This window comes from Mycetomoellerius zeteki, unplaced genomic scaffold (genome assembly GCF_001594055.1).
Source record: "Mycetomoellerius zeteki isolate Tzet28-1 unplaced genomic scaffold, Tzet1.0 scaffold449, whole genome shotgun sequence".
NCBI classification, from domain to species: domain Eukaryota; kingdom Metazoa; phylum Arthropoda; class Insecta; order Hymenoptera; family Formicidae; genus Mycetomoellerius; species Mycetomoellerius zeteki.
This window is the reverse complement of record NW_017257445.1, coordinates 78,480-90,058: the sequence shown is the minus strand read 5'-3', so window position 1 is coordinate 90,058 and position 11,579 is coordinate 78,480. Positions and strand designations below refer to the sequence as shown.

General features: G+C 31.0%; 1 protein-coding gene across 1 annotated transcript; it reads left to right on the top strand.

The window, feature by feature from the left end:
• Positions 1–1,078: 1,078 nt before the first annotated feature.
• LOC108726893 (cyclic AMP response element-binding protein A) lies at positions 1,079–8,524 on the top strand. The gene is made up of 6 exons (XM_018454711.1): positions 1,079–1,395; positions 1,470–1,580; positions 4,447–4,903; positions 5,295–5,557; positions 5,768–6,305; positions 8,022–8,524. The coding sequence occupies exons 2-6, from the start codon at positions 1,476–1,478 to the stop codon at positions 8,432–8,434; spliced, it is 1,776 nt and encodes a 591-aa protein (XP_018310213.1). The 5' UTR covers positions 1,079–1,395; positions 1,470–1,475; the 3' UTR covers positions 8,435–8,524.
• The last annotated feature ends 3,055 nt before the right edge of the window (positions 8,525–11,579 follow it).

Below are 11,579 nucleotides of genomic sequence, written 5' to 3'. Positions count from 1 at the left end.
ATTTCGACCGCGTATATAAAAATAATAAATAATAAAAGACTCTGTAAATATAAAACAAAATGAAATGTTATAATCATGATTATTTTAATTATCTTTATGTTTTAAATTAAACGTTCTTTATTACATAACTGGCTCTTAGCCCTTCAATTGTTCTATTTTTAAAAAAATTTAATTATATTAAATAAATTAATATTTAATATAATTTACTTACACAATATGGTTATTTACTTTTTACGGCTATCCTCTTTTTTCTGCGGTCCTACAGTAATTCGTCCGCAGAAGTCAGTTTTGTTCCGCTATTTTCGATACGCGATAATTTCGTTCCTATGGTCCCATGAAGCGGAATTAACGTAAACGGATCGGCGGTTTACCAATCATACAACTGTTTAGATGAAGGCAAATAAAGAAAAATAACAAAACTCGTTTTATGATTGACTATCCGCCTGATCCGCTTACGCGAATTTCGCTCCATGGGACCAGAGGAACGAAATTTTCGCGCATCAAAAACAGCGGAACGTCCGCGATTGGTCAGATTTTCGATACGCGCGATCCGCGATACGCGCGATACGCTCCATGGGACTGCACCCTTATTCTGCAGTGTATCTGCGTAGTCTGTGGGTACGTTCGCGTGGATACAATTCATTTTATGCCGCAAAGGCTTTGAAGCATTCTTTGATTGGTCAATTTATAAAAGGCTGCGTTCCGTTTCACGCATGATGTGCATAGGTCTGTTCGCGTTGCTTGCACTTTTGGCACTCGGCATCTTCGCTTTCTCTCTTTTCAAGGCCAAATATATATCTATCTCATTTTAAGTGCAAAAATATTTGGGGATTTCATGCAACGCGAACAGACCTCATATGTATCATGTTTTATCTTTCTTTAATATTTGGTGAACAACAAGGATAAAATGACATCATGCATACCATACGTGAAACGGAACGGACCTAAATTCTTTCTTCTGATTGGTCAACGAAGCATTTACAGCGAGTGGGTCGCACCCTGTGACAGGCGTGAGTCAGTATACTGTACATATATGTATGTACGCGTATACGTATATATATTTATCAATGAACTCTATGCCACGTTGGCAGTTTGGTACCATTTAGTATTGCACCGTATTTTCATAGGAAAAGTGTGATTCCATCAATTTATGCGTGCCAATATTTTTTAATGTTGAAAATGTGAAAATGTCGGTATGACAAAGTACTGAAGGTGTTGAACGAAATTTCTCAACGATTCAAAGTGTGAGTTCGAACAACGTGCTACAGGGTGGGGCGAGAGTAAAAGGTGGTAAAAGTAAGAAGCAAGATTGGGCTGCCTCGCGTTTACGACTTGACGTCAATCGGTGATGATCACGTATCGTTAAATGCTGAATCGTTCAACAACGATTTCGTTGTTAGTGCTTTGTTTAATAGTAGCGTAAATGGTGAGAGAGACAGTGTTCTAATTGTATGGATTTCACGTGTTAGATAGTGATGTCGTCAGACATGAATCTGTTTGATTTACTGGAGGACACGTTTCTCAAAGGGGACGTTAAGGATGAGCTACTAGTTGACCATAATTATGGCGACGTCATCGCGGTGAGTTTCCCGGTTTGCCTCGTTTGCCTACAATTCCATCTGTAAGCTTCTAATGCACTTACTGTGCCGCGAGTGGCTCATGTTTGACAGCTTATTTTGATCTTCAAAACAGACTTAACCATACCTTCTCTCGTAATGCTTAAGAAAAACATATGTTTAGTTTAGAAATTCATTCGCTTAACAATTTATTGATAATCTTACTATAAGTATCATGGTATACATAAAAAATTTATGACATTAAACTCAATATATAGTACTAGAGTAACTACAGTACGTAAAGTATAGTATAAAGACAGTCACACTATTATTTAAAAAATTCTTGCAATTCTTGATTAAATAATATATGCCATGGGAATAGAAAAGGTATTATAAATTGATGTTTACTGTTGTGAAATTTATTTATAAGTTAATAATCAAGGGTAAATTATCTGCTTGTATCTCAAGTTTTATCTCAATAAAACAGTGCTATAACAATTTTGTATTTCATAGAGGACTCTAACAACATCTAAAGAAGTTGCTAAAAAATCCTATGGCGACATATTTTATCACATTCTATTTCATATTTAGATCACTTAAAGTTTTTTTTAATAACTGAAAAATTAGCTGTGGATACAAGAGACCTACTTATATATTTTCAACAAAACTAAAGCAGCGCATACATGCATGGTCATATAATTATGGTCATGTAGAAACATCAGAAACTGTATTGAAAAAATTCTGGAACAAATTTGTCAAGTAAATCATATTTAAATTGTTATTTTTTTTATTACAGTTTTATTAAATATAACATACATGTCTCTGTTCAAAAACAAATAATTGTAATGACTGAATTTTAGCATTAATTACTTCAATAATAATAGGCAATTATTGTAACTGTTTGAAACATGACTTTAATGATCTTTGCAATGGTAATTCTATTATCAAAAATTGCATGTATATGTATATGTATTTTATCGATAAATTTTTACTTAGATAAAATTTTAATTCATATTAACATATGGTACAAGTATGCAACGCTATGTGTTTTTACAGTTTATACTTTTATACGATCCCCATATTTATTTAATTATATTTATAGTCGTTAATTTACATTGTTTTTATCTCTATATTAGGGTTAAGCTCATTATAGGTGATCTATAATTTTTATCAAAATTAAAAAAATTGAATTTTACACTCATAATTTTGTATATACTATGAGTATTATAAATATAAATATGTTTTAATATATATTTTATATATGTACATATGTCTTAATTTTTCAAATATTTTTCCTATATTGTATATAGTTTATGTATGTAAGTTATAAATAAATTTCTGTCAGGAATTATGAGTCTCAAAGCTTTACACTATTGTCAAACCTTGTCATTTAAAATCGCAATATCACTCGGAGCACGATAACATTAATGTGAAAATCTTTTAAAAACTATGTCGTAGAGTCTCTTATCAAGAATTGTTCAAGAAATAATATTGCAGATACGGATAATTAATCTTCCAGAGACAGTTTTATTCAGTGATGTTTGTAACATATGGTGCGCCGACTACCCACGTGGTTTCGCATATAACCTCAGTTCCAAGTAGCTAAAATAAGTAATATACGATCTATTTCATTCCTCGATCGACAATCAACCAAAAGATTTAAAATGAATTTTTCTTGTTTACCACGTATGATGGAAGCGTAATTATAAACGCATCAGCACGTGGCAGATGCGTCATATGTTTGAAACGCAGTATATAGATTGAACGTCGTTATCTGTATGAATAATTTTCATTACTCACTACAAGCTCCTTTTTTTAATCAATTTTTTCCTTCATGCATGGTCGCTTCCTATTTGTAAAAAAATTTGTAAATAATCTGTTCGCAAATAATTTTCAAGCGCTTTTTTAACGCCGTGATAGTGTTAATGTATGCATTACATACATGATTGATTAATGGGAAAGATTTCTTTCCGTTTCTTTTCGAGTATGGTCGGACCAGAAATTGAGAACCCGGTCTTCACGCGGCGAATGACCTTTAAAAGGGTACCGTTATGTTACGGAATTCTTCGTAACCGCAAGTCTTAATTCTTCACGCACAAACCAATACAATGTATTACAATACAATAAATAATTTATAATTCTTTTTTCCTATAATTATATATTATTATTATTATTATTATTATTAACTTTACATTACTCGCGTAGTTTTTTAAAATGTAATTAGATATATTTTACGTTCCAACTTCAATTTTTATTGCTGTTTGAAGATGAGATAATTAAAAAAAGGTTGATAATAATCTGTGTATCTTTTAAATAAGGATAAAAGTTCTTTTTTAATTACGAAACAATTTGTGCAGCATTCGATTGATAAGAAAGTCGCTCTCTGTAAAATTTCAGATTTCTAAAACTGAAGGATATTTTTACATTTCACGCGCGTAGAGTTAATAAAATCAAAATAATGAAATTATTTGAACAGTCATTATTTATATGTATATGTATACATTAGATAATACATTTATTGCATTGATATTTGATAAGAAGAGAACCATTTCGCCTTTCTGAAAAATATACATGCGATAAGCCCGATATCTCGTGTCCCTGCATTTCTACCAGTATTTAAGGAGAATACGAGAATTCTGTAAACGAAATGAAACATGTTGTATTGATTTCGATTACGTAAGCCAAGGTTTCTGTTCTTTATTTTACTCCTTTCCTGATTGATCTTAAGCGTATATTATTAATGATGCGTAAAAAAGAGAACATATGCGTGATTTAACGTACGGTTTAATGACTTGTCGAATTTATGCGTAAATTTTATGCTAATATATAAAATTGTCTATTATTGAAAGATAACATATCAGACACAAACGATGTTTATGTAATATTTCAGACAGAAGAATGCCCTATGAATTCCGATGATGATCTGTTTGCCTCGATCTTGAAGATGGAGGAGGATCCACTTGGTTTCAATTTGATTGGGAAGGATATTGAAACAGTCGCATCCTCCTCGTCGGACAGTGGACTCTCCAGTGCGCTAAGTCTTTCCTATGAACAGCAACTGAGTCCGTACTTGTCGAGGACGGACAATAATGAGGAAGAAGATATCGGTAATTCTGACTTGAAAAGTCCGCAAGATTTTGTGGACTTTGAAGCTGCAGTTAGTCCGTCCTTAGGCAGCGTAGATAGCTCTGTTAAATCTGTCGTGAGCTCGAATATCGGTTCACCGATTACCGACCTGGCCGAAGAGATGGATTACGAGCCATCTTTAGTTGCCATTGTTACGCCAAACAATACTATGCCAAGTTTGAGCACTACTGTTGCTACGGAACAACCGGTTGTTAATATCGGTAAGATCTTATCGCATTCAAGGAAACGTATAAGTATCTATGATATGTAATGTAACAATATGAGAAACGCAGGGTTCGGGCGATGTCATTGAATAATGTATCATTATTTTGACTAATCGCTAATACAATTTTAGCTTTGATAACATATTCAGATCTCATGTAAATTACAATGTCCGTTTAAGACATGTTATCGGTTTGACGTACTCGTAAACCTGCCATTGATTTGGACTTTTTCAATACTTTACAATCAGATATCAATTTTAAAAAGACTCATTTTTTATAATTCTAAATTTTAAAAGTACTTAATTTTTTTTCTCTAATATCTCTACGTAAGAGTTCGTTTTGTAATTGTATGAAAGATAAAATATATGTTGATTCTTATGTTATACAGATTCAACAACTAAACAACAAGTTCAACTTATGCCACAAGAGAACGCCGTAAATATTCGCAATTTAACATGCAATGGAAAACGAAATATTCGACAATTGATACGCGTCACTCCAATGGGTTCTGGTAATCCGCGATCTATCCTATTGCCAGTGAGTTTGAAAGACATGAAGGAAGTCCGAACTATTAAAATCATGACAACACAAGCGAAAAACTTGAAAGGCTTCAAGATCAATCAAGCAAACATAATCAATAAACCTATTCAGGTATGTAATATATGCAATATAATATCTAAAAAAAAAACTTCAATCAAAGAATCTTGATTTATGTATGTACCTATTGAGTTACGTAATTATAATATATTTATTAAAACAATTTTATATATATATATACTTATAATATATCGACGTTATATTTGTAATAATGATACATACTAATGCTGTTTTTAAAAATAACCTTTTTCGTGTTATAATTAGATGACTATTAAACAAGAGGATTCTAGTAGTGATAAAGGTTGCAATTCCAGTGATGAAGTAACGTCAGAAACTGATTCGACTTATCCGCGATTAAAGTTAAATGCTGAAGAAAAGCGATTATTGCAAAAAGAGGGCATTACATTGCCTAGTCATTATCCATTGACAAAGCACGAAGAGCGTGAATTAAAGAGAATTAGACGCAAGATTCGTAATAAGATATCTGCGCAGGATTCTCGCAAGAGGAAAAAGGAGTACGTGGACGGCTTGGAAGATCGCGTCAAACAGTGTACAGAAGAGAATATAACTTTGCTGAAACGAATAAAAGCTTTACAGTCGCAAAATCAAAGCTTGGCCGGCCAGTTGAAGAGACTACAAGCACTCATACAAAAGGGTAACAAGAGCGCCCAACCGGCAACTTGTCTGATGGTCTTGTTACTTTCGTTAGCTCTTGTCGCTTTACCGAACTTGCGACCACATTCCAACAATAATAACGATTTAACACAAGAACAGGAGCAACCAGAGAAAACATCACTCCCAGGTAAGTTTTAAATATGACGTATCATAATACATATGAAATTCAATGCAAACTTGAGGAGTATCGACATTCGTAAATATTGTTTGTTAGACGATTTAAAACTTTTTTATGCTTATCTTTGATATTCATTATTTACACAGCTACAAAGCAGATTAAATGTCAATAATGACATCGAAGCCATTGATAAGAATATCTGTAAAATTTTATGTAACATTCAGCATGGAAAATGAAATTAACTCTAATTGAAGATTTTTTTCAAGATTAAACTAAAATATTATTGAATTTAAAAATATTTAATGCAAATAAAATTGTAGTACAATTCGTATATACACATGCATATACATGGATCTATAAAGATATAATATGTATATATATATATATAATATGTATATATATATATATATAAAGTTTGCTACATTACTATTAATTATTGTTTGAAAAAAAACTTACGTGTTTATTTCATTTTCTCATAGAATATTTCGTAGCATCGAACTGCATACATAGCAAATTCCATTTGACAAATAAATGTTCTTGAATTTCACCACAGTTGCACATTGCAAAGTGATCGACGCATGTGGTATTTTATTGGATATTTAAATTTGGCTAGAAACCATTCAAGTACATACGAGTTCTTTGACAGATTTGAAAGCGATATTTCATTTTCTATAATTCACAAAAAATTGATTTCAATGATACGCAGTAAAAATTGGTATAAAATAAAGAAATACAATAATCAAAAGAAAAAATTCAGTAAGAAGGCGAAAATTTGGTTTAAAAAGTGCTTGTTTAAAAAATTATAATGTTTTGAACGTCTTGTTCAAAATTATTAATAATAAAAAAACCTGTATACACACACACACACACACACACACACACACACACACACACACATGTGAGAACAGTGAAAACTGTAACAGGCTGGAATCATTAAAAAGTTGTCTTACTACTTTCTAAAAGGGAGCAGGGAAACACTGAGCCTTTCACTGATTCATTTATTATTCAGACTTCTTTCGTATAATTTATATAGACATCCCTATTAAAATAAATTGACTTTTAAATGAAGAATAAATATAATGAATAATAACCAAAAAGTAAGCATATTCTTTGTTTATTATCAATGAAAATCGATTATAAAAAATATTATCAACACTTCAATCTGTTTTCGGATACTTTACATAAAAAAGGAAAGATATGTATATTCGATTTTAAATGTTTACCTTAAATATTTAAGTTTCTTGTTCATTTCATAAAAATATTTCATATAAATTTTTTTAAATTTTTAGTAATAAGTTATACATTTAAAAAAGTTCATATTTTTTATAATATTACTAATCGGCATTTTTCTATACTTTCCACTAAATTTAAAATATAATATAGATAATAGTGCTGTACAGTTTTTTTTATATGGAAATAGCTGCTTTCAGCATAGATCAAGTTTTCCATTTACCCATACCCAAAATGCTGATATATTTGTGAATAATAGCATGCAAGAGAATATATCTAATAATCTTTCAAAATTATAAAGTTTTGATTTTAACACATTGATATATAAAGCAATTATCCAATCGTGCTCTTGTGTGATAGATTGTAGAATGAATTTAAAGTACTTCATGAATACTTTCTTACTGCATATATATAGTTAATGATGGAATAATAACGTAAGCTGTGTCATAATAATCATAGTCGAGCTACTATTGTAAACAATCATTTTAATTTTAGGTCGCTCGAGAACTTTATTATATACGAAGCAGCTAATGGATGAAGAATTACAGCAATATGGTGAAGAATTGTTGCAGGAGGTCGAGGGTCTTCTAGATCATGATTACAGCCCAGTAATACAAATGCCTCTCTATAAACGTCCTCGTATTGACAGCGAAGCTACTCCTAAATACGTCTCTTCTATAAATCATGTGGGAGGTACGCTTGGTTTAAAACCAGATCTTGTCATCTCAAAAACGAAGAAACAGTATATCGAACCACCATTGGATGATATATGGCCACCGCCAAATCCAGGCGGACAGAAGACAGTCAAAATGGATAAACTCGAAACTCTTACTAACGAGCTCAAGATTAATATTTCCGATGCTGAAGGCACTAGAACAGTTCTTATCAAGATGCCTCATGATAAGTAAGATGGAAGATGTTTACTTTTGCAATGATACAGTAGTATCTTTTTCGGCTTACGAATTTACAGCGATTGGAAATATATCTTATTATTAGCGGCAAAAAATTAAATTTGTTTTTTCTGAACGTTTTAAAATGTTATATTAATAGTCAACTTCATTAAAATAATTTTATATGAAAAACAGTAATTATATCCAAAAGACGTAATAGTCTTGCAACTGTTAAATATAGATTATTACGAATAAACAGTACCTACCTATGAATATAGCAATCATTTTTCAGCAAACATCGAATCATCGATACTATCTATTAACATAATGATTTAACAATGTTAAACTGTTAAACTGTAAACCGCAGGCGGCCGCAGTTAAAGTCATTTTCGTAAGAACGTTTCCTTGTTCGCTAAATGTGGTTCATATACATATATGTGTGTGGAAAATGGTAAGTTGGAAGAGGGAAGGAGGAAGAATGCTCTGTATGCAAAATTTTTAAGGAATTTTTATGGCTTAGACGATATTAAATGTTTACTTATTTATATGTGTGAAAAGCAGTATAAATACTGTTATTTTTAGAATTTCATGATTACAATTATTAGCGATATTTTAAAATAATGATAAGAAACTTTTTGTAAATAATTAAAACATATACATTATACATTTACATAAAATTTATACACATATTATTATTACTTTAATGTTGAATGATAAATGAAATAAATATATCTCTACAATTGATAGAGATGTAAAATAGATACAAATAATTTATGATTATTATGACTAGATGTATGTGTAAATATATCCACACATGTACGAATAACTTTTGTCATAGAAAATAATAAACTCATGATATAATCATATGACATGATACATTAGTCATATAAGATTCTCACAATAGCTCTAATAATTTCGATCTTTGATTTTATTTAATTCTTATTCAGTTTTACGCATGTTTGATTTAACACTGTTTAATTGAGGCTTTCACATTATATATATATATATATGCCAGTATTTTTTTAATTAAAAAAAAAAATAAAACTTGTGATTAAATTATCAAAAAATTGTATGGGTGTGCATATCTGTGCGTGTATGGGTATTGTGTATGCATGTGTATGTATGTGTCACAATCACGTTTCTACATGTGATATTCATTCTTTAAAAAATGTTTAGAATAGTACTGTATAAGAGTATCATTTCATACATGCAATAATGTGTAAATTACCCATGAAAAATTATGAAAAATAACAAGAAATGAATTATCTCTAATTCTATAATTTTACAAGTAATTGATATTGAAGGCGAAAAAGAACATAGCAGAGTTACCGCCAAAAAGACTGTATTGAAGTAAAGTATATTGATCGATATTTTGTTTCAAATTTTTTGAAATATTTGTTTCGCACACAAAATGTACGAAACAAATAAGTTTTTTTTTCCATTAGTTACGAGATAGATCAAGAATTGCTTTTTATATATGCTTAACAGTATATGAAATCATATAATATATAATATAGTATACAATATGCATGAAAATGTAAATAAAATATGTTATTGATGCATGACAAATATATTATTAATACATGCATTTTATAATAACTTGTACTTATACACTTGCTCAGAAATATAGGCAAGAAATGAAAAAATTAGATCATTCATATTCACACAAGAAACCTTGACATAAATCTTGATAATTTTGTTTATTTCCAAATATAATATGGCTATATTTTTATATACATATAGAATAATAAAATAACATGTAAATGGACTAAGGTTATTATTATAAACTATTCAGTGTATCTGTATTAATATTAATAAATAAAATGTTTATGTCTCTGAAAAATTACATATGAATTTGTTTAGAATTTTTTAGAATTGGTATTTTGACGTAGAAATTAATTATCTAATATGTATCTACACACGTTCTGTACTTTGTACACGAAATTTATATATTAATATCTTAAAGTTGATATCCATATGTGTAAATTTAAGTTATTATATATGTATATGTATATATATAAATTTTGAAATATCCAAGCTTCTTAAGAAGCATTTATCTATGATGCAATAAGTAAATTGTGTAAATTGAAATGGAGTAGCATAAAATAATCTCAATTGTAAAATTAAAAATTGGTACAAATTTAAAAAAAAGCTAAGCAGAGAGAGAACAGAGTTTCTCTGTTGATAAGTAGAAATTTTTTTTCTGTTCCTTTTATTAAACTGAAAATACAATAGGAACAGGAAATAAAGAATAACGAACCGTCCAATCAGAACTCTGATTGGACGGTTCGTCATTCTCTGTTCCTATTGCCTGTACCTATTGTGGCTGTGTTCCAAATTTACTACCAGTACAGAAAATGCTACAGTTTATGTTACGTGCACTATAGATTCTCAGTACTGGCAGTCAATTTTGGAACACAGCCTGTGTTCCCAGCTTTATGCGCAGCCACCGCAGCCTCTGTACCTGGGCTGTATTCGGAAACATCACCCGAGTGCTTCCGTGTATCGTTTTATCCTTGTTGTTCACCCAATGTTTTAGCCTACGGCACACGATGCTTGTTTTCCTGCTAGATTCCTAGCTGAATTAGAATCTTGCCATCGTATTGGCCGCGGTACTGACAGTGTCAGCATCGTAATCAATACGGAAGCAAGAATTTATTCTAGCTAGCAATCCAGCAAGAAAACAAGCACCGTGTGCCGCCGGCTTTAAATAAGGATAAGATGATACACGGGGGTACTCGGGTGATATTTCCGAACTCAGCCCTGGCCATGTTCGTTTATTATGGCGCGGTCCCATGATGCGGAATATATACGCAATGCGGAATTGATGGAACGATGTCCGTTCATCAATCGCAAGCATTCCATCAATTGCGCTCCGATATCTCTTTTCTAAATCAATCACGAACGTTGCGCCAATTCCGCATCATGGGACCGCACCATTACTGACCACTGACAAGATAGCAGACAAATTGAATATTTCTGATTTATTTATGTCTATATAATTTAGGAATCGTTTGGGGAAATTTGGGAAAAGCATTTAAACATTTGGGAAATAGTATTTTTCTTGTAATTAACAAATTTTATCATGCTTATGTCAGTTTAGCAGACAGCGATTTTATTTAATGTGTTTTATGAATGGAATCGATTAGAAATTATTTGGGGA

Excerpts from the sequence above, each read along its gene's own strand:
- LOC108726893 (XM_018454711.1), top strand. The coding sequence starts at position 1,476 with ATGTCGTCAGACATGAATCTGTTTGATTTACTGGAGGACACGTTTCTC. Across the intron at positions 1,581-4,446 it reads ATTATGGCGACGTCATCGCG|ACAGAAGAATGCCCTATGAA; the intron begins GTGAGTTTCCCG and ends GTAATATTTCAG. Across the intron at positions 5,558-5,767 it reads TAATCAATAAACCTATTCAG|ATGACTATTAAACAAGAGGA; the intron begins GTATGTAATATA and ends TGTTATAATTAG.